Source organism: Ovis canadensis, chromosome 3, assembly GCF_042477335.2.
Source record: "Ovis canadensis isolate MfBH-ARS-UI-01 breed Bighorn chromosome 3, ARS-UI_OviCan_v2, whole genome shotgun sequence".
In the NCBI taxonomy this organism is placed as follows: Eukaryota; Metazoa; Chordata; class Mammalia; order Artiodactyla; family Bovidae; genus Ovis; species Ovis canadensis.
In genome coordinates this window covers 81615794-81640305 of record NC_091247.1, presented here as the reverse complement: position 1 = coordinate 81640305, position 24512 = coordinate 81615794, and the positions used below count along the sequence as shown (strand labels likewise).

General features: G+C 38.3%; 1 protein-coding gene across 8 annotated transcripts in view; it reads left to right on the top strand.

Annotated features, from left to right (window-relative positions):
- The window catches only part of MTA3 (metastasis associated 1 family member 3), a 217826-nt gene that overhangs the window by 129549 nt on the left and 63765 nt on the right, over positions 1-24512 (top strand). For all 8 annotated transcript variants that reach the window (XR_011255718.1, XR_011255716.1, XR_011255715.1 and 5 more), the window contains exons 6-8: positions 751-868; positions 19527-19629; positions 22323-22422. Coding sequence is in view for 4 of the 8 variants with exons in the window: in XM_069583458.1 (XP_069439559.1) it covers positions 751-868; positions 19527-19629; positions 22323-22422 (321 nt within the window). In the remaining 4 variants the exon portion in view is untranslated. The remainder of the gene's footprint in view (positions 1-750; positions 869-19526; positions 19630-22322; positions 22423-24512) is intronic.

Below are 24512 nucleotides of genomic sequence, written 5' to 3'. Positions count from 1 at the left end.
GTTATGCAGAATTCAGCTAACGACTGGTGGCTATAGGTCATTTTATCCTTTAGGTTCAGTAAGTAGGGTGTTTGCTGTTTTAAGTGATCATGGCAAGTTAGATTGTATGCTGGTGATGATAGAATGTATAGTTATGTTTATATGCTTACCCATATAGACATATGTTTTAGAATTTAAAGGACAACTGCAAAATTATAATTAATGGGTAATTGTAATTAAATAGATAATTGTAATTAAGTGTATACAGTGTGACATATTAGTAAACTGCATATAAATTAAGTTCTATCGTTTTAATGTGAAATGTGTCTGCATTTTAATATTTTTGATAAAATGTGGGATGGGCACTCTCAAAGTAACAGTGTCACACGTCAGTAAGGCACCCTTACTGTTTGGTGTGGGCTTTACAGCCTTAAAATGATTACTGGATTTCAGTGGTCTTTATTTGACTTTAGCTTAACTGTTAGAGCAATTAATGGTTTTCTGTTAGACTAATTAAACAAATAATAGTAATACTTTATTATCCACCCTGATTGTAAGCTATTTGTTTTCATTTAATTTTATACTGTTTACCTGATGATAGTAACATTATGCTCTCCTTAAAGATTTATGAATTTATTCACCAAAATGAAATTTTATGCTCTGTGGAGTTTTATGGTTTCATTATTATGACACTGGATTTATTGCTTTATAAAAAGTAGAAGGAATTACGTTTATGTTGCTATTTCTGTCTTCTGTCATCTTTTTTTCCAGGATACCTTTTTCTATTCATTGGTCTATGATCCCTCAGTGAAAACACTATTAGCTGACAAAGGTGAAATCAGAGTGGGACCTAGATATCAAGCAGACATTCCAGAAATGCTCTTAGAAGGTATGTTTTTCTTTGAGTTTCAAATCCTATGAAAACAAATTTCCTTGAAACTGGAGTATTTTCATCAGATGGAAAAAACAACTTTCAGGCCAAAGTTTAAAAGTAATGACCTCTTCCAATTTTAGAAATACAACAAGCAGCAATGAAAAATAATTTGTTTGATCAATTATTCATTTTTCATTTCACATTTTCATGAGTTTTCTACCTGTGTTTTTTTTTTAAAATACAACTTTAAGAGCATTAATGTTGTTGAACTTGTATTTTAATGTGACAGACTCATGCTTTGAGATTTTCTGTGCCTTCACATCATCTATCTGAGCCATGGAATCTAGTGAGCACTTATATTATGGTGGGGATTTTGGCTGAACTGGGACGTTTAGACCAGAGAGATTCAAAACTTTACGTTTTAAAAGCATATCTTCCTAGCAAGACTTAATTTTTCTTTTTTCTGTCATATTTTTGTATACTTAAAACCTTTATTTTCTGATTTGAAAAGTAAAACATTCTTAAAATTTAAAAAATGAAACACAAAATAAAGTATAACATGGAAAATGAACACCACACCCTTTTCTTCCTTCCAAACCCATGTTTCAGTTCAGTGTAGTCACTCAGTTGTGTCTGACTCTTTCTGGCCCCATGGGCTGCACAGGCTTCCCTGTCCATCACCAACTCTTGGAGCATGCTCAGACTCCTGTCCACTGAGTCGGTGATGCCATCCAACCATTTCATCCTCTGTCATCCCCTTCCCCTCCTGCCTTCGGTCTTTCCCAGCATCAGTCTTTTCTAAGGAGTCAGTTCTTTGCATCAGGTGGCCAAAATATTAGAGCTTCAGCTTCAGCATCAGTCCTTCCAATGAATATTCAGGAGTGATTTCGTTTAGGATTGACTGGTTTGATCTCCTTGCTGTTGAAGAGATTCTCAAGAGTCTTCTCTAACACCACAGTTCAGAAGTGCTCAGCTTTCTTTAAGGTCCAACTCTTACATCCATATATGACTACTGGAAAAACCATAGCTTTGACTAGATGTACCTTTGTTGGCAAAGTAATGTCTCTCCTTTTTAGTGTGCTGTCTAGGTTGGTCATAACTTTTCTTCCAAGGAGCAAGCGTCTTTTAATTTCATGTCTGCAGGCTGACAAAACATGGTTCCCTGGAGAAGGGAATGGCAGTATTCTTGCCTTGAGAACTCCATGAACAGAATGAAAAGCCAAAACCCATATTTTATTTTGGTAATGGCTGTGGCTCATAGTCATTCAGGAATGGTCTTTGCGCAGTGGCAAGTTGCAGGTCACTCTGCAACTGCTTCTTTCAGTTAATGGCGCATCTTTTGCATCTTCCAGAATGAGAAGAGTGACTTTATTCTTTTTGTGACTGTAGAGTTCTTAATTCTGCATGGATGTGCCATAATTTATTTCCTTTACAAGTACCCCTGTTGATAGACATCTAGGTGTTTACATTTTTAAAAAATTTATTGTGGCTGCACTGGGTCTTCATTGCAGTGTGCAGGCTCTTCATTGTGGTATTCAGGCTTTCCTCGTTGGGGAGCATGGGCTCTCAAGTGCGAGGGCCTAGTTGCAGTATGTGGGATCTTAGTTCCTTGACCAGGGATTGAACTCTGGGCCCTCTGCATTGGGAATGCAGAGTCTTATCCACTGGAGCGCCAGGGAAGTTCCTACATATTTTGAGCAAATGATACTGCTAGAAAATCTTTACATATACTTATACTGCATAAACATTTTTCAAGCATAGCTTCTTGGAAGTATTGAAAATGCCACTTTGCTCTTCAAAAGTTTTTGAAATTTTTGTATGAGCAAATCAGATTCATTCACTGATAGATTATTAGCACCCCCATTTTGTTACATTTTTGTATTAGCTTTTAATTTGTTGTTGCTTTTTTATTATTATTTTTTAAAATTGAAATTATGCTTTCCATACTTATTTTTAGCTATTCTGTAACTTTCTTGTGTATTTTCTGTTTGGTTATTTATATGTATTGGCAAGGGTATTTTGCATATTAAAGGTGAACAAATATAGAAGTATTTGTCTGTGAGTATTGCACCTGTTACCTCCTCACTTAAAAAATGTTAATGATTTTCTATTTAAATGTTTTATTTATTTTTGTTATACAGAAATTTAGAATTTTTGTCATAGAGAGGTTTAGAAATTATTCCTAAGGTTTTTATAATTTGCATTCTTTACCATGCTTTCCTATAGGAAGTATATGCAGAAAAGTTAAATCAACTCAAGATAGAGTTTGTGAACCATAGTTGCCACTGTGGTTGGTGGGTTATCATTGTCAGTGGTGGGCAGATGGGTGGCTGTGGATAACACTAGGTTGCAGACTTCTGCATTTTTATGAACTCAGTGCCAGGAAAGGTCAGTCAGTAATGACTAAGCTTTGAGAACAGATTGCCATGTCTGCACTCAACTGTGTTTAGAAGTTTTGTTTTGGGGTGTGTGTGTGTGTGTGTGTGTGTGTGCGTGTGTTTTAAGAAATTGTAAGTAGTGAACTGGTTTATTATAGGCTGCTGCTGTTTGGCTCCTCTGTCCATGGGATTTCCCAGGCAAGATTACTGGAGTGGAGTGCCATTTCCTTCTCCATTATAGGCTGAGAGATTGCATTTATTGGCATTCTGATCTGTACAAATCAATTTGTGTTCCCAAAATAATTTTGGATATTTATATAGTCCTTAATGTTTGATCTTAGACTTCATTGTTTTATTTTTGAAAGCATTTGATTTTTAAATTTTACAAAAGTGCACTGAGTATCCTTTCAGTTCAGTTCAGTCACTCAGTTGTGTCCCCATGAATCGCAGCACGCCAGTCCTCCCTGTCCATCACCAACTCCCAGAGTTCACTCAGACTCACGTTCGTCGAGTCAGTGATGCCATCCAGCCATCTCATCCTCTGTCGTCCCCTTCTCCTCCTGCCTCCAATCCCTCTCAGCATCAGAGTCTTTCCAATGAGTCAGCTCTTCGCAGGAGGTGGCCAAAGTACTGGAGTTTCAGCTTTAGCATCATTCCTTCCAAAGAAATCCCAGGGCTGATCTCCTTTAGAATGCGCTCAGCCTTCTTCAGAGTCCAGCTCTCACATCCATACATGACCACAGGAAAAACCATAGCCTTGACTACATGGACCTTAGTCGGCAAAGTAATCTGTCTGCTTTTGAATATGCTATCTAGGTTGGTCATAACTTTCCTTCCAAGGAGTAAGTGTCTTTTAATTTCATGCCTACAGTCACCATCTGCAGTGATTTTGGAACCCCCAAAAATAAAGTCTGACACTGTTTCCACTGTTTCCCCATCTATTTCCCATGAAGTGTTGGGACCGGATGCCATGATCTCCGTTTTCTGAATGTTGAGCTTTAAGCCAACTTTTTCACTCTCCACTTTCACTTTCATCAAGAGGCTTTTGAGTTCCTCTTCACTTTCTGCCATAAGGGTGGTGTCATCTGCATATCTGAGGTTATTGATATTTCTCCTGGCAATCTTGATTCCAGCTTGTGTTTCTTCCAGTCCAGTGTTTCTCATGGTGTACTCTCCATATAAGTTAAATAAGCAGGGTGACAGTATACAGCCTTGACGTACTCCTTTTCCTATTTGGAACCAGTCTGTTGTTCCATGTCCAGTTCTAACTGTTGCTTCCTGACCTGCATACAGATTTCTCAAGAGGCAGGTCAGGTGGTCTGGTATTCCCACCTATCCTTTACATAATGGATAATTTTGTACTCTGGATATAACTGGAAAACATGTTCCCAGAAATGAAATCTGAAATTTTATACAAAATGACAGTTCGCTTCCAAGTAATCATTTACAGATTTTTTTTCCTTGTTTCAGTTAAGGTATACTTTATATGTAGTGCATTTCTCCCAGTTTTGTGTGCAGTTCTCTGAGTTTTGGACAAATGTATGGCTCTTTGTGAGATATTCAGCAAGTCCGTCCACCATCACCAAGAGCCAGGACACTCCTGCATTGTGTCAGCAGCACCTGGCCCACATTCTCCACCCCCTCACACCCCTTTGTCACTCCTCCCTGAACTCTGATCTCTCCTCTTTTCAAAACTATGTAGATTGTGTTGTTCGGGTAATCTTTTGTACTATTTTTATTATTTGACTTTTTTTCCTTTTTTATTTAGTTTAATTGGAGGCTAATTACTTTACAATATTGTGATGGTTTTTGCCATACTTCCACATGAATCAGCCATGGGTGTACATGTGTTCCCTAACCTGAACCCTCGCTCCTACCTCCCTCACCATCCCATCCCTCAGGGTCATCCTAGTGCACCAGCCCTGAGCACCCTGTCTCTTATTTGACTTTTTAATATGTAGGACTGTCTGAGCTACTGATTGTGTGGCTCTTTTTCTCTCTTATAGAAAAAATTTGAATATATTTTATGAAGTATAGTTGATTTACAATGTTGTATTTTTAATTTCATCTTAAAATTTGTATATATATATATATATATTTATTGACATATTTTAATTTTTTATTTTAATCAGTTAATTTAAAAAAATTTTGGCCACGCTTTGGCTTGTGCCATCTCAGTTCCCTGACCATGGACTGAACCTGGGCTGTGACAGTGAAAGCTCAGAATCCTCACCATCTGGGAGTGCTCTAATTTCTTTCCTTTCTTTTTTTTTTTTTTTTTTAAGTGTATGATTCACTCTTGGGCACTGAGCATAAGCCTAAGTGTATAGAAAGCCTAGAAAATTTTATGAATTGCTCATGTAAAGATAAATGCTGAAGCAAGTAATAAAGTTGGGATATATCAGGTTATAGTGGGCAGAAAAATCAGCTCACAAAATCTCATGAGTTCCCACCTACGTGAAAAACTTTTAAATATGATATTGCCCCTGAGATGCATAAAGCTGGTTAGAGTTTTATAATTGGAAAGCACATATACCTAGCTTAAAGTAAAAAAAAAAAAAATTTAAGGAAATAAAATCACATATAAAATGCAATAGGTTATTCTACAGTATATCGTAGTGAGAATTTGAAGTTCTTGAGGGTGAGAATCTTGAGGTTCTTGTTTCAGGTAAAAGGAGTGATTCTGAACAGCTTATGGCATTTGGGGAGTTACACCAGTTACCTGTCAAAGGCATTCTTTGTATTTAAAATGTGATGAAATGTTCATTAATATAATAAATCTTATAATTCATTAACAAGTATTAATTGCCTTTAATATTGTGTTTGTCTTGGTAGTGTTTGGGTGGTTGGTATACAAACTTCATTTAGTTAATAGAGCCCTTTCTTACTATACAAGGTCACCTTCAATAAGAAAGTCAGGTTGTTATGGGTGACATGGAAGAGATGGGCCCACTGAGTCAATTCGAAGGCCATATTCAGTACTTCACGTCTCTTAGACTCCCATTTCTTTCTCTTGCATTCCTATACACTAATAGTGAGAAAATAGAGAAATTAAGGAAACAATTCCATTCACCATTGCAATGAAAAGAATAAAGTACTTAGGAATATATCTACCTAAAGAAACAAAAGACCTATATATAGAAAACTATAAAACACTGGTGAAAGAAATCAAAGAGGACACTAATAGATGGGGAAATATATTGTGTTTATGGATCAGAAGAATCAATATAGTGAAAGCAAGTGTACTACCCAAAGCAATCTATAGATCCAATGCAATCCCTGTCAAGCTACCAACAGTATTTTTCACAGAGCTAGGACAAATAATTTCACAATTTGTATGGAAATAGAAAAAACCTCGAAGAGCCAAACCAATCTTGAGAAAGAAGAATGGAATTGGAGGAATCAACCTGCCTGACTTCAGGCTCTACTACAAAGCCACAGTCATCAAGACAGTGTGGTACTGGCACAAAGACAGAAATATAGATCGATGGAACAAAATAGAAAGCCCAGAGATAAATCCTCGCACCTATGGACACCTTATCTTTGACAAAGGAGGCAAGAATATACAATGGAGAAAAGACAATCTCTTTAACAAGTGGTGCTGGGAAAACTGGTCAACCACTTGTAAAAGAATGAAGTTAGATCACTTTCTAACACCACACACACAAATAAACTCAAAATGGATTAAAGATCTAAACGTAAAAAAAAATGTAAAAAAAAAAAAAAAGATCTAAACGTAAGACCAGAAACTATAAAACTCCTAGAGGAGAACATAGGCAAAACACTCTCCGACATAAATCACAGCAGGATCCTCTATGATCCACCTCCCAGACTACTGGAAATAAAAGCAAAAATAAACAAATGGGATCTAATTAAAATTAAAAGCTTCTGCACAACAAAGGAAACTATAAGCAAGGTGAAAAGACAGCCTTCTGAATGAGAGAAAATAATAGCAAATGAAGCAACTGACAAACAACTTATCTCAAAAATATACAAGCAACTTATGCAGTTCAACTCCAGAAAAATAAACGACCCAATCAAAAAATGGGCCAAAGAACTAAATAGACATTTCTCCAAAGAAGACATATGGATGGCTAACAAACACATGAAAAGATGCTCAACGTCACTCATTATTAGAGAAATGCAAATCAAGACCACAGTGAGGTACTACTTCATACCAGTCAGAATGGCTGCGATCCAAAAGTCTGTAAGCAATAAATGCTGGAGAGGGTGTGGAGAAAAGGGAACCCTCTTACACTGTTGGTGGGAATGCAAACTAGTACAGCCACTATGGAGAACAGTGTGGAGATTCCTTAAAAAATTGCAAATAGAACTGCCTTATGACCCAGCAATCCCACTGCTGGGCATACACACCGAGGAAACCAGAATTGAAAGAGACATGTGTACCCCAGTGTTGATCGCAGCACTGTTTATAATAGCCAGGACATGGGAGGAACCTAGATGTCCATCAGCAGACGAATGGATAAGAAAGCAGTGGTACATATACACAATGGAGTATTACTCAGCCATTAAAAAGAATACATTTGAATCAGTTCTAATGAGATGGATGAAACTGGAGCCGATTATACAGAGTGAAGTAAGCCAGAAAGAAAAACACCAATACTAACGCATATATATGGAATTTAGAAAAATGATAACGATAACCCTGTATGCAAGACAGCAAAAGAGACACAGATGTATAGAACAGTCTTTTGGACTCTGTGGGAGAGGGTGAGGGTGGGATGATTTGGGAGAATGGCATTGAAACATGTATAATATCATATGTGAAACGCATCGCCAGTTCAGGTTCGATGCTTGATACAGGATGCTTGGGGCTGGTGCATTGGGACGACCCAGAGGGATGGTACAGGGTGGGAAGGGGATTCAGGATGGGGAACACATGTACACCCGCGGTGGATTCATGTTGATGTATGGCAAAACCAATACAATATTGTAGTTAGCCTCCAATTAAAATTTTAAAAATTTATATTAAAAAAAAAAAAGAATCTCATTTCTTCATGGCACAGTCAGAACCCCCAGTCTTCACAGTTAGACATGCTTATAAAGTCTTTTGGAACATAGTATTGGAAGAACCTCCACTGTTTTCCCTTTTCTTCTTCTCATTTTTTTAAGTCTTAAAATTTATTTTATTGCAAGCAGTATGAATTATGATAGAAAATGTAATTATACTGGGAATAAAAAGTAGTAGTCCCTTAGATCATCCTTTTGATCACCCCTTCTAACCCTCTAGTAACCAGTTCCTGATTTAACATGATCTCACAGACTGTTACATAAATATGTTTAGACACCCATGAAATTATGTTCTCTGCAGTATTCCATCATGTGATAGAGCCACATTTATCTGTTTCGTGTATGTTTCAAGATTGGGCAAATTTTCCCTCAATTGTTCTTTAAGATTTCTTGGTTGTGTGTGGGGTGAGTGTGGGCTCTCGTGTCATAGTTTCTTTTCATACTGTTGAAGTTTATCGTCAATTTGTCAATTTCCTCTTTTCCAGATTTCATTAGGATTCTAATTGAAATTGTATTAATATTAACGTTACTTTGGGAGGTGGTTGATTATTTTATAATATTTTGCAGTATATGGTTCTATTTCTGAGTTTTCTATTCTGTTACTCTGGTCTGTTTATGCTCTAATAACTCACTGTTTAATTATAGAAGCTTTGTAGTATGTGTTAATATCTGGTGAGGCTAATTCCCCCTCTTACTTTTCCAAGCTTGAAAAAGAAAAAATCTTCCTTCCTAGTTTTATGTGAGTTGCAGGTAATTCTTAAGTTAATTTAAGGAAAACAGACATTTTTATGATTTTTGAAATGTTCTTCTCTGTTGAATACTACTTTTGGATTTGTGGAAGTCTTTTGTTTGGTTATAGATTTTATCTATTTCTTGTTAAGTTTAATATTTTAAAGTTTGTAACTTACTAGCTTTATTTGTAAGTTCTCATCTTTTTCATCATAAATAAAAGTCACTTTGGACCCTTATTTCAACTGGAAGCATTTAACATATCCAAAATGTTTTTTTCGCTTGTCATCAGACAACCAACTAGATGCAAGATTTGCAGAACACACTGTTTAAAAATATTTATTTTGGCTGTGTCGGTTCTTTTTGGGGCAGGTGGGATCTTTTGTTGTGGCATGCCACCTTCTTTCTGCTTGGGCTGCATGTGGTGTAGTTGCTTCTGGGCATGTGGGATCTTAGTTCCCTGACTAGGGATCAAACCTGTATTGCCTGCACTGGAAGTGGACCACCGAGGAAGTCCTAAGAACCTCCTTTTTCTAATTAATGTATTTTCTGAGGAGAAGGAGTTAGGGTGGCAGATAGATACACTGTCAGTTAAAACACATTTGTAAAACACAGACATTGCCATCATAGAAACTTCCATTCACAGCTAGTACCTATTTGCAGAGAAATCAAGTAGTAGAAAACATCATGTTTAAGAACAGATATTTAGGGCTTGATGCAGTCTGTGCTTACTAATAACCCTTTTGCTCCTCTCAAGTGGGTATGTTTAGACCAGTGGCCAGATTCCAGTATGCATTGGCATGGGATATAGAACTTGAATTAATATCCTAAGTAGGTGGAAGCATCAGCCCCATGCCAGAATATTTTACAGGCTTGCTTTCTTTGTGAACGCGTCCTGGTGAATTTTAAGAAATTGTTGTGGTATTTGTCTCAATGGTGAATATTTCTTTTTTGTGGCTTCAGAATTTAGAAATTCATTTACGGCTACCCACTATCTAACAAACTCTGGAAACGAACACTGTCTAACAAGTTCTGGAAAAATGAGTATGTAGCTTGCAAAAGAAGGTGAAAGTTGCTTTTGAGATTTAAAATCTTTATTGAGTTTGAATAAATACCTAAAGAATTTTCCAAAGAAAAAGATGTCATATGTAGTAAGTTTTGAATTATTATTTAGATGTATTATAACACTGGAATTTTAAGAAAGAAATTAATAAGTATTATAACATTAAATCATTAAAGAAAAATGACTTTGGATTCACAATTTTGGGTGAAATCTGACTGCACTATATTTTAGCTGAGTAACCTTGGGAAAATTATTTAACCTCTCCAAGTTCCCATTCCTTTTTCTAAAACACATCAGAGTGCTGTGGTGATAAAGGGAAGTAACTCTGGTAATGCATTTAGCACATCGCCCGTTGCTTAGTGTTAGCTACTACAGTTGCTTCTGCTGGGCCACCGCTGCCTGCTGCTACTAAGTAAATAGCTCTTGTCTATATTTGGGAATTTAGGATGTGTCCTTATATGCTTTTAAAACTTGAATTAACCCATATACAGTCAGTCAATAGAAAAGTATCAGTCTAGTGTGGAAATGATGTCAGTTATCTGAGGCCTTTCCAAGCAGTTATTCTCACAGGTGAAGAGTGTTTAAGAAAAACAAAGATAAAATTCTACTAAAGTACCATCCTCCAGTGCAAGTAGTAGCCTCAAAGACTGGGGTGCTTTCATTGTGTTGATAGTATATGTGTCATCTTAGGGTTACAGATGGATGAAAAATATTTTCCCCAATTTTTGTAAAAACCTTCACCCTAGATTTTATTTTCAATTTTGCTGAAACTGTACACAGTGACCTACATCTCAGTGGAGGATTTTTAAGTGCTCTTGTTACCAAGTTCATAGGTCTTTAAAGTTTTGTCCTATCTTTTCATAAGTGCTATTTTTAAGTGTGTAATTTTGCAGAATGTATTTCCTATAGTGTGGTGGATGTTAATCAACTGGAAAACATCACACTGTAACAAGTAGTGGAGGTAGATAATTGGTTGCAACTGTATAAAAGTACTAATTTGTAACCCAGAACAATTTTGTCTTCCATGGGACATGAGATGATGTCTATAGATGTTTTAGACATTTTTGGTTGTCACAGCTGGAGGATGGGGAGATGATACTGGAATCTAGTGAGTAGAGATCAGGAGTGCTGTTGAATATCTTCTAATACACAGGATTACACCCACCCAACAGTTATTGTCCTCCCCCTCCCCAGTTCACTATTTACAGAGAAACTCGATTATAAAGGGTTATGGGGACATAGTAAGCACAAAATAAATGTTGTTTAATATTTACATAATTACAAAAATACTTAAATTTTCAAATATGAATTATATGACCTGGTTTATTTCTGTGGGTTTAGATTCTGTCTTTGTGCCAATACAACATGGTTTGGTTACTGTCGATGTATATCATAATCCCACCCAATTTAGATAATCTTTCATTATTTCTTCCAGTAATGATAATATTGTTTGTATATAGAGATTAATATTTGAATTATTTTATTGGCTTTCAAAACTAAACTTTGTTAAATTTAAGTTGAAATACTTGTACAAAAACAATAGCCTTAAGATTTTAAGTTTGCCCATGCCAGTCCATTTTAGTTCACTGATTCTTAAAATATTGATGTTCACTCTTGCCATCTTGATTCATTGACCTAACATTCCAGGTTCCTATGCAATATTGTTCTGTACAGCATCAGACTTTACTGCCATCACCAGTCACATCCACAGCTGGGCACTGTTTTCGCTTTGCCTCTGGGCTTCCATGGTAGCTCAGATGGTAAAGTGTCTGCCTGCAGTGTGAGAGACCTGGGTTAGATCCCCGGGTCGGGAAGATCCCCTGGAGAAGGAGATAGCAACCCACTCCAGTACTCTTGCCTGGAAAATTCCATGGATGGAGGAGCCTGGTAGGCTACAGTCCATGGGATCGCAAAGAATCAGACATGACTGAGCAGCTTCACTCTGTCTCTTCATTCTTTCTGGAGGTATTTCTCCACTGATCTCCAGTAGCATATTGGGCATGTACCGACCTGGGAAGTTCATCTTCCAGTGTCCTGTCTTCTTGCCTTTTCATACTGTTCATGGGGTTCTCAGGGCAAGAATAGTGAAGTGGTTTGCCATTCCCTTTTCCAGTGGACCACATGTTGTCAGAACTCTCCACCATGACCCATCCATCTTGGGTGGCCCTACACAGCTTGGCTCATAGTTTAATTGAGGCAGACCAGGCTGTGGTCCATGTGATCACTTTGATTCATTTTCTATGATTGTGGTTTTCATTCTTCCTGCCCTCTGACTGATAAGGATAAGAGGCTTATGGAAGCTTCCTGTTAGGAGAGACTGACTGGGTCTTGTTCTGATGGGCAGGGCCATGGTCATTAAATCTTTAATCCAGTTTTCTGTTGATGGGTGGGGCTGTGTATCATCCCTGTTGTTTGATCTGAGACAAAACTATGGTGGAGGTAATCCTTCAAAAGGTCCCAAAAATGCACAGACTTCAAAAGGTTCCTTCAAAAGTGCACAAACTCCTGCACTCAATGCCCGTGACCTTGCAGCAGGCCACCTCCAACCCACACCTCCCCTGGAGACTCCTGGACACTCACAGTCTGGGTCAGTCTCTTGTGCGGTCACTGCTCCTTTCTCCTGGGTCCTGTTACGCACCAGGTTTTGTTTGTGCCCTCAAAGAGTCTGTTTCCCCAGTCCTGTGTGGGTACTGTAATCAAATCCCACTCCAAAGTCAAGTTACCTGGGGGTTCTCAGTCCCTTTGCCAGATCGCCAGGTTGGGGAATCTTTTGTGGGTCCTAGAACTTTTCACTTTCATGCACTGGAGAAGGAAATGGCAACCCACTTCAGTGTTCTTGCCTGAAGAATCCCAGGGACGGGGGAGCCTGGTGGGCTGCCATCTATGGGGTCACACAGAGTCAGACGTGACTGAAGTGACTCAGCAGCAGCAGAACTTTCTTAACAGTTCAAGAGTTCTCTTTGGCATAATTGTTCTGAAGTTTGTGGGTTGTCTTCTCTCAGCAGCACTATGGTGGGGTTAATGGTGACCTTCTCCAAGAGGGCTTATGCCACGGGCCATGTGACCAGGTCTCGTGCAGCCAGAGCCCCTGTCCCTGCAGCAGGCCACTGCTGACCCGTACCTCCACAGGAGACACTCAGAGACAGTTCTGGCTCAGTCTCTGTGGGGTCTCTGGGTCCTGGTGTTCACAAGGTTTTGTTTGAACCTCCAGCTGTCTTCGGCAGGTAAGGGGTTTGATTCTAAACGTGCTTTCACCCTTCCTACCATTTTATTGGGGCTTCTCCTTTGCCCTTGGATGTGCGGTATCTTTTTTTGGTGGGATCCAGCATTTTCCTGTTGATAGTTGGTCAGCAGCGAGTTGTAATTTTGGAGTTCTTGCAGGAGATGAGTGCACACCCTTCTACTCCACCATCTTGTCACGTGGCGAGAACGCACTGGTCATAGCAAACACCCTCTTCCAACAACACAGGAGAAGACTCTACACATGGACATCACCAGAGGTTCAGTACCGAAATCAGATTGATTATATTCTTTGCAGCCAAAGATGGAGAAGCTCTATACGGTCAACAAAAAACAAGATCAGCAGCTGACTGTGGCTCAGATCATGAACTCCTTATTGCCAAATTCAAACTCAAATTGAAGGAAGTATGGAAAACCACTAGACCATTCATGTATGACCTAAATCAAATCTCTTAGCATTATACAGTGGAAGTGACAAATTCAAGGGATTAGATCTGATAGAGTGCCTGAAGAACTATGGACAGAGGTTCATGATATTATGTACGAGGCAGTGCTCGAGACCATCCCCAAGAAAAAGAAATGCAAAAAGGCGAAATGGTTTTTTGAGGAGGCCTTACAAATACCTGAGAAAAGAAGAGAAGCAAAAGGCAAAGGAGAAAAGCAGAGTTCCAAAGAATAGCAAGAAGAGATAAGAAAGCCTTCCTCAGTGATCAGTGCAAAGAAATAGAGGAAAACAACAGAATGGGAAAGACTAGAGATTTCTTCAAGAAAATTAGAGATACCAAGGGAACATTTCATGCAAAGATGGGCTCGATAAAGGACAGAAATGGTATGGACCTAACAGAAGCAGAAGATATTAAGAAGAGGTGGCAAGAATACACAGAAGAAGTATACCATAAAGATCTTCATGACCCAGATAACCTCAATGATGTGATCACTGGGCTAGAGCCAGACATCCTGGAATGCAAAGTCAAATGGGTATTAGGAAGCATTACTACAAACAAAGCTAGTGGAGGCAATAGAATTCCATTTGTGCTGTTTCAGATCCTAAAGATGATGCTGTGAAAGTGTTGCACTCAGTATGCTAGCAAATTTGGAAAACTCAGCAGTGGCCACAGGACTGGAAAAGGTCAGTTTTCATTCCAATCCCAAAGAAAGGCAATGCCAAAGAATGCTCAAACTACTGCATAATTGCACTCATCTCACATGTTAGTAAAGTAATGCTCAAAATTCTCCAAACCAGGCTTCAGCGATATGTGAACCAGGAACTTCCAGATGTTCAAGCTGGACTTAGAAAAGGCAGAGGAACCAGAGATCAAATTGCCAACATCCGTTGGATCATTGAAAAAGCAAGAGAGTTCCAGAAAAAACATCAATTTCTGCTTTATTGACTATGCCAAAGCCTTGACTGTGTGGATCACAATAAACTGTGGAAAATTCTGAAAGAGATGGGAATATCAGACCATCTTACCTGCCTCCTGAGAAATCTGTATGCAGGTCAAGAACCAACAGTTAGAACCAGACATGGAACAATAGAGTGGTTCCAATCAGGAAAGGAGTACGTCAAGTCTGTATATTGTCACCCTGCTTATTTAACTTATATGCAGAGTACATCCTGCAAAATGGTAGGCTGAATGAGGCACAAGCTGGAATCAAGATTGCTGGGAGAAATATCAGTAACTTCAGATATGCAGATGACACCACCCTTATGGCAGAGAGTGAAGAAGAACTAAAGAGCCTCTTGATGAAAGAGGAGCGTGGAAAAGCTGGCTTAAAGCTCAACATTCAGAAAACTAAGATCATGACATCCGGTCCCATCACTTCATGGCAAATAGATGGGGAAACAGTGAGAGACTTTATTTTGGGGGGCTCCAAAATCGCTGCACGTGGTGACTGCAGCCGTGAAATTAAAAGACACTTGCTCCTTAGAGGAAAAGCTATGACCAACCTAGACAGCATATTAAAAAGCAGAGACATTACTTTGCCAACAAAGGTCCGTCTAGTCAAGGCTGTGGTTTTTCCAGTAGTCATGTATGGATGTGAGAGTTGGACTATAAAGAAACCTGAGTGCTGAAGATTTGATGCTTTTGAACTGTGGTGTTGGAGAAGACTCTTTGAGAGTCCCTTGGACTGCAAGGAGATCCAGCCAGTCCATCCTAAAGGAAATCAGTGCTGTATGTTCATTGGAAGGACTGATGCTGAGGCTGAAACTCCGATACTGTGGTCACCTGATGTGAAGAATTGACTCCTTGGAAAAGACCCTGATGCTGGGAAAGATTGAAAGCAGGAGGAGAAGGGGAGGACAGAGGATAAGATGGTTGGGTAGTATCACTAACTTGATGGACTTGAGTTTGAACAAACTCTGGAAGTTGGTGATGGACAGGGAAGTCTAGTGTGCTAGAGTCCACGGGGTCGCTAAGAGGTAGATACGATTGAGCACCTGAACTGAACTGAACTGAGGGTTTTTAAATCTTCTGTACTTGTCATCTTATATTTTCTGAAGGTCTTGTAATTTCTTTATATAAACATGAGCGCTGAGTGCTAAGTTGCTTCTGTCATGTCCAACTTTTTGAGAGCCCAGGGACTGTAGCCACTAGGCTCCCCTGTCCATGGGATCCTCCAGACAACAGTACTGGAGTGGGCCATTCCTTTCTCCAGGCTGTCTCCTGGACCCTACGGTTTGAACCCATGTCTCTAATGTCTCCTGCACTGGCAGATAGATTCTTTACCACTAACACCACTTTCAATTTTCTTTCTTACTGTTTTATATTTTTTTGCCATAATATATGTGATTTACTTATCTAATTTTATTTTTTCACATTTTTGTTTTCATTCTCTTTGGAATGACATTCAGTTTTATATATTCATTTTTTCCCCACTTTTCTTATAACTTATTTTTAAAACCTATTTTTATTAAGATATAATTGTCATATAACAGTGTATGTTCAATGTTTTCATATGATTACATTTATATGGTGCAGTTTGATTACCACCAAACATTAGCTATCTATCATGTCATATAACTATTACTTCTTTTTGTGGTGGTAACAAAGATCTGAGAGGGATTGAGGGCAGGAGGGGAAGTGGACAACAGAGGATGAGATGGCTGGATGGCATCACCGACTCGGTGGACGTGAGTCTAAGTGAACTCCCGGAGTTGGTGATGGACAAGGAGGCCTGACGTGCTTCAATTCATGGGGTCGCAAAGAGTTGGACATGACTGAACTATTGAACTGAAGAAAGATCTAGGCTCCTAGCAACTTTGAAGTTTATGTTGATAATAAAAGTATTACTGTCTGTACTCACTATGCCACGCATTACGTACTGTTGTAAGGGTGTCTCCTGAAGCAAAATCTCCCTCCTCCCCTCTGCCCCGGTTCCAGCCCCTATCACCACCATTCTACTCTGTGTTTATGAGTTTGGCTTTTAAGAGTCCACATAGACGTTACATCACATAGTATTCGTTTCTAGTAACTTATTCCTTTGATGAATAACTTAAAACAGTGCCCAGAACTTTTATAGCGTTAATAAAAATGGTGATAAATGGCATCTGTGTTTCTGAATTGAGTATAATATATTCTGATGGTTGTTGTAGAGAAAATGAATTATATTTAGAACAAAGAATATCTCTAATTGTCCGTCAAAGGATGTGTAAGATGCCATCTTCATACAGCCTTAGTTCTTCCAGTCTTTGAAGAACGTTTTGTGCTCTTCGGGGGCATTTTTAAGAAGTAGTTTGTCATTACTTTCTAGAAATTTTAAACTGTAGTTGATGGGTTAGAGCGAACATTTAGAATCATTGCTGAATCTATATTTTTTCAAAATTATGAAGAGGAACATATGAAGCAAAAGATAGGATGCTGTATGTAATCATGTAATTAGTTGGCAAATACAGTTTGTGGGAATTCACAGAATAGAGAGATCTTCACGGGTGAATGTGGGACCGGAGCAGATTGGAATTGCCCAGATTATCATAAACGGAGGAGGAAAGTGAGATTCTTGCAGTGACTCGAATGGACATGGCCAGAGCGTAGAATTCATGTTGGTTCTGTCTCAGGCTCATAGTACGTTCCCCAAGACCTTTCTCCAGCTTGCTGTTAGCTTTGTTGAGTATTTGGTTATACAGATTCTAGAGCTTCTTAAAAGATTTTCCCTTGTGAAAAGGGATTAAACATATAAATGTATTATGTGGTGAATCCAAAATGGGGAATTCTCTAGAGTGACTTTAAGTAGAACATGCTGTATTTTTGTTGTTCTTGTTATTTTTGTTCCCATCCCATGGTATTGTATGTTTCAGTTATTAGTAGAAAGACACTCAAGAGTGTTTTATTATTGTTTCTAGCAAATTTATTTAGAATTCTTATACTGAATTCTCTTTATTCTGTATGCTACAAAATGTATGGATAGGATTGAAGTTTATCAATTTAACTAACTTGAATTTGAAAAGTCAATATCAGTTTTATTAGCCTTACATCCTGGAATATATAATAGAAGGGGCTTCATATTGAATATCATCTTCATTTCATTTTGTGCTATTTGAAAACATAGATTACAAAGGTAGATGTAATATATATATTTTACTGTTGCTGTTCATCTTACTTAAAAATGTGTTTATTGAAGATACAAGGAAGTAAAGTTGCTTCATTTTTCTTTCAAAAGTTTCATGTTTACAGACTTTTGGGTTTGTAACTGGTTTTTTAAAATGAATCAGTTAAATGTTGTGGCTCAGCATGTGTTGTAAGAAAAAATAATGAGAACCAAAATCCTTTTAAATACCTTATATGTCTCTGGACTAGTATTCACCCTGGTCTCTTTGTGCTTCTTTTGTTGGTGGTGGCAATTTACTTTTTGGTTACCTACCTGCCTTTGAAAAGGGAATGAGATGGACAGGCCCGCCCCACGCCCTGCAGCTGAGAGCAGTGGCTGTAATTAGGAGACTGCAGATGGGTGGGTGGGGATTCTGCTGTCCCCCTTTCTCCTTCTGAACGTCAGCTCCTGCTTCCTTCTGGCCTAGGAAAGAACCCATTATAAGCCCATAGCCTGCATTCATCAGTCACCAGGGGATGTTCAGCCTCATAGTCTGTCATTCTGCTTGATATTAAGATGCCGTGATCAAAACCAAAACAAAGCCCAGACCAGCCCCTAGCCTGATAGGAAATTCATAGCTGTAAATTAGAATCCAGTTGTTTGCCAAGTCCATTACTCTCCTTTGTCCTAACATGAAATCTTGCGTGATGGTTCTATCTCCCTGTGACACGTTCCTGAAAGAAAGCATCTTGTATTAGCCTCAGTCTTTTCCTCGGTCTCTTGATTGTTCCTTCTTTCTGTTAGTGCCAACCCCGTCTATGTAATTCTCAAGACTGGAAACCTTCCCGCGATACCAGTCTGTCACTGATGTCCCTAAATTTCTCTCTGGGCTCTTTATTGTCACTGTCAATACCTTGACTCTCTGTCTGTATCACGTATCTGTAGAGGAAATCACTCCATTGCTAAGTGCGAGATGTGAAATTTGGCTCTCATTTTGACACTCTCCTGCTAAAAAGGCAAGGGCTTCGTATTACTTCCAAACAGACATCTATCCAGAAAACCTGTGCAGCATCTTCAGTAGTATTTTTATAACCGGCTTCTTAAAGCGGTCTCTCCTCATTCCCTTTGATACACGCATTCCTGACAAAGTTTGCTACTTTTCTAGCACGTCTTAAAGCCCTACAGCCTTGTTCCCATTCTCATTTACTTTCAGTTCTCTCCCCCTGCCTGTGCATCCTCACCCTTCAGGTTTTTAGCAGGAATGCCTCCTCCCGCATGACATCATTCCCTAGCTAGCCTGAAATGATTTCTCTCCTCTTCAGAATCTTTGCAGTCGTATGTGTATGTCTCTGTAACACCTATTCCTATTCATTTGTGTCATAGTTCTTTATGAGTAAGTTTTACCGTTGTTTGAATGTCTTGCAAGAGAGCTTTCTTTTCTGTCTCTGTCTCCCTTAGCAAGGCTTGGAGTCTCACACATACGAATACTCAGGAAAGACTAAGTGAAGACATCACATGGTTAGTTTGGTTGTGTTATCAACATTCTCTTTACAGAGTGTTCTACATCTGCTGTCTGAAGAGATGTACACAGACCATGAACATTTACCTTACAGTTTTAGTGTCGTGGTGACCACAGTCATCAATCGTATGTGACAGTGTATGTGCCTTAGAATAATAAGACTCCGTTTTCTTTGTTCTTGGACAGGAGAATCAGATGAGAGAGAACAGTCAAAATTGGAAGTGAAAGTTTGGGACCCAAATAGCCCACTTACAGACCGACAGATTGACCAATTTTTAGTTGTAGCCCGGTGAGTATGGCGCTGTTTAGTCAAGATACACATACACACAGACACTCACATATGTGTAATATAAAAGAATTCATAGAAAATTTATGAGTTTTCCTTTCTTTTGTGTTCTGCTTTTTTTCATTGGTTGTATTCTTCTATGTAGGAAAGCCTAACATGTATCACATTACTTCCTAAATACTATGATTTATTTATTTTGATAATATTGATTTATTGGCATTAGTTTTTGTTTTAAAAATGAAAATAGATTTTTATTAAGAAAATAAATGCCCGTTGTAAAAATTTCAACACTACGAAAAATTATAAAGAAGAAATTCAACAGCTGAAATCCCATATCTTTAATTAAAGTAGTGATCTCCTTTAAGCACATGAGGGACTTTTCAGGTATAAATAATAATGTGACCCTCTGATTGCAGCCACATGTGAGTATGGTGTGGGTTAAAACCCTAGCTGGGGAGTTAAGATCCCACATGTCTGTCACCAAAAAATTAGAAGCAATATTGTAACAAATTCAATAAAGACTTTAAAAAAAGAAAAGTTTACAATATGCAGACAATGGCGTATTATTTCATTAATGGGCTTATATATGCACGTGCATATTATGTATGCATGTACGAGTTCTGGGAATGTATAGGGGGCTCTAACGAAATTATAGTATTTATTTCCTTAAAGAATGAACCAGATGTGACAAAATATTATCTTTTTAGCTTAGTTTTTGATTTATTTATTTTATTGAAATATATTTGATTTACAATAGTATATTAGTTTCAAGTGTAAAACAGTGTTTCAGTATTTTTATAGATTATATTCCATCTAAAGTTATTACAGAGTGATGGCTGTATTTCCCTGTACTGTACAGTATACACGTATTGCTTCAAACATGGCAAAATATTAGGATGAGATAGATCTGGACATGATTCTAATCATCTCCATTATATTCTCTAATTTTTTTGTTGACTGTTTGTCATAATGCCAAGGACAGAAGCCCTTAGCCATCCTTTGTACTGTTGACAGTGTTGGTCACCATGGAAGTTAGGCACTGTTACTGGTGGCTAGGCATTCAGACTCCAGAGCCCACGTGCCTGGCCACTAACTGATTAGGTGAAGAGCCTTGGTTAGTGTACATGGCTGGGGAGGAGACAGTCAGTGAAACAGACGAGACTGAAGATTAGGGACTGAATCATTGGTGGAGTCGCTGGAGTCTCCAGACAGGTTACCTGGAGTTTGGTTTATTTAGTAGGCTTTGCAGTTTCAGATTTATTGTTCTTTCCTTTTCCTGATTGCCAAGGGCCATGATTTCTTTTTTCTTGAAGCCAGCATGAGAGGCACCAAGGAGATACTCCCAGTATCTTTTTCAAGTTTTGCTTTAAAAAAAAAAAAAAAAAATCTAAGTACAAATTAAGACCCAGTTAAGGACCACTGCACGTTCCAGTGCCAAGCATTGGTGAAGAGGTGGGGCAACCAGTACCCACATATCCTATTGGTTGTAGCGCAAGTTGGTATAGCTGCTTTGGAAAACTTATCTAACACACATATCCCTGAAGTTTCCATCCTAAATATATACCCAGCAGAAATGCATGCATCTGTGTGCCCAAAGATACGTATACAGATGGCAGCAGTGGTACTGTCTGTAGTAGCTGTACTGTTCAGCTGTGCTATCTGTACTATTCATCAACAGTAGGGTTGGGGTGGGACACCATGCCAAGTAATGCTCCACAGCAAGGAAGATGAATGAACACAGCTACAGCCAGCAGCACGGGGGAACCCACAAGCATGGTTTTGAACAAAAGAAGCTGGTTATGAAGCGTGCACAGCGCGTGATTCTGTTCAAGCTCTCTGTTGAGCAAAACTCACCTTGGGTGTTAGAATCTGGGATGCTTGCTCCCCTTGGGGAACCGTAGTGACTGGGAGGGAACACAAAGAGTCCCTTTGAGTGCTGTCAGGATCCGGGTCTCGACCTGCATGCTGGTGACATGGAGGCATTGACTTTGTGGTAACGAAAGGGTGGTACAATGTGTACTTTTTGCACGTTTTATATTTTAATTAAAACCTTAAAAAAAATCTTCCTCAGCTAGCACGTTAAAGCATAGACAACAAGCAGGAAATCTTCTCTTTATGTTTTATTTCTTGAAGTTAGAGTTCTCTATATATGGGAACGCCTTCTAAATCATTAAATTTAAATCAGTACTGTGATAATTGTTTTTCTTTCCTTAAATGGCAATCTGTTTCATATTCCCCAAAGGAATATGTAACTACAGTTGTAATAAGTTGCTATAGTTGATAATATCTCATTTCAAGGGAAAAACATTACTGGAATTTCACCATTTGGGCTAAAAAGGTGGTCACAACTTGCTTTACAGTAATAGTCAAATTCTGCATCTAATATATTTCTCATTTTTGAAACACAGTTGTATACCAAATTGTTAACTACATGAAATTTCACTATAGATCTTTCCCTTGTTAATGCCACACAAGCTTAATTTAATTATAATGACTTATAATGTATAGTGAATTGGCTTGTCATTTCTTAAATTGTAAAGAAGATACTTTTTAATCTGATATTTGATTCTTAAACATCAAAGAACTTGTTTGGCTATTACAATTGTTCATTTACTACCCAGATTTTTTTTTTTTTTTCCAAGATAAAAGAACAACAGTGCCTTAACCTTTCCTCTTTGTTGTTATGGTTTATCCAGTGCTGTTGGGACATTTGCTCGAGCCCTTGATTGTAGCAGTTCCGTAAGGCAGCCTAGTTTGCATATGAGTGCAGCTGCAGCTTCTCGAGACATCACCCTGGTAAGATGCTGTTTTGAAATTTGGGGCTTATTATTTCTTCTGCTGTTTGTTTAATTTAAAAGCTGGTGTAGCAATGTTGTAGACCTGAGAACTTCCCGGCTCTAAGCCCTGCTGTTAGGTTGATTTGGCTTGGTTGGTCACTTAACTGGGCTGTCTCATTACTAAGTCACCCCCTTCTGTTTGTGAACTGAGACAAGCAAGAATGACTGTTCACCGAGTGGGTACAAAATGATTAAAAAAAACAAAACATTTTGGAGAAAACAGTTCAGTGTTCTAATCCACCTGTCTCGACTTTTGTGCTTTTTTGATGTATTGTGTCTGTGTACATAAATGGTTGTAGCTCACATGTAGTACTTTACAATTTTTTAAGTGAAAGTGACCATTTCTTGAAACCATTGCTATAGGAATCCTTTTGTTGTGTCATTATTTAGTATCAGTATTTAAAGTTTATTATTCTTTTTGGTCTGTTCATTAACAAAAAGTTCTGTTTTCATTATATTATGGTTGCTATTTTTTAAGACTATTTCCTTTCTTCCCTTGGTGATCAAATGAGGCTTTCCACATTCAGTTTAATTATACCACTGATGCCTGCTATGGCTAGAGCTTGGCACTTGCTTCTTGCTCTGCACCCTCCAACACAGCAGACCTGCATATTTTTGCCTGTTGAACTTCCTTACTGTATTGATTTCCACTCCCCCTGAGATAGGCATGGTATGATACTCATGTTATTAGTACAAATGGGAAAACTGAGGTTTGACAAGGTTAAGTTGTTTGATATTCGTTGCAGAAAATAGAAGTTATCATTTTGTTTTCCGATGGAGTACAATTACAGGTTTTATTACTTTCTCGCTATACTCCAATTTCAAATGTTTTACACAAAATATTTATCATGATAATATAAAAACTTGTACTAGAGTGTGTGACAAATTTGTTTCTTACAAAGCTTTCTTATGTTTTTGTACAATTAGAGGTGTAAACATTAATAGTCTATAGTCTTTAAGGAACCTTTTTCTTCTTTATCCTTTCTCAAAGACTAGAATATTGTTTATAGAAAAGAGTTTTGTTATCTTGTTTCTACATTAATTTTTTATGAAAATTTAGGTGTTTCAAGATAGGCTTGTATTTTGGTTGCTTAGCACCTTTAGATGCAAAAGTGTATGTGTGAGTTTATGTGAATCAGAACTGCATGGAACCTAATCACTATCTGTACACGTAAAATTTTCCCCAATTCTGAAAAAATGCAAAAATAAAGTACAGCAGCAACCAAAAAAAAAAAAAAAGTTTTGTCCTCATTACCCAAAGTAGAATATTCTTATCATTTTGTTATGTTTCCTTTCAGCCACTTTCTGTGCATTGTAAACAATATACTAGCAAATTACAGAATAGTACAGAGGATAAAATAATAATAAAATACCATGCAATGCCACCTAAAGCAGATGTTAGTATTTTATTTAGATCTTTGGAGTAAACGATTTTTCTACCACTACCAGTCAGTTCAGTCGCTCAGTCATGTCCGACTCTTTGCAACCCCAGGACTGCAGCACACCAGGCCTCCCTGTCCATCACCAACTCCTGGAGCTTGCTCAAACTCATGTGCATCGAGTCGGTGATGCCATCCTATCATCTCATCCTTTGCCGTCCCCTGCTCCTCCTGCCCTCAGTCCTTCCCAGCGTCAGGGTCTTTTCCAATGAGTCATTCTAGCACTATATTATTGATGAAATCTCTAACACTCTCTCCCTCATCTTATTCCCCATCTTCTCTCTGTACCTCTGACCCTGATCATCACTGCCTCCTGAGAAGAGGCAGCTGCTGTATCAAGTGTACTGTGTATCTAGTCCTGTTTTTCTAGTTGTGCTACGTATTGATGTTTCCAAAAACAACATAAACATTGTCTTACATGTGTTTACATTTACTTTGTTACATTTTGCTGTTTGTTTATTGATGAGATGGCACCATGTTAATAAATATGTACCTCCATCACTCACTTTTACTGGTTGGTAATACTTGCAGTATACTTTCACAGAATACTACTCCATATTATATATTTATTCTTTTACCAATCAGTGAACATCTGGAGTGCTTGAAAAGC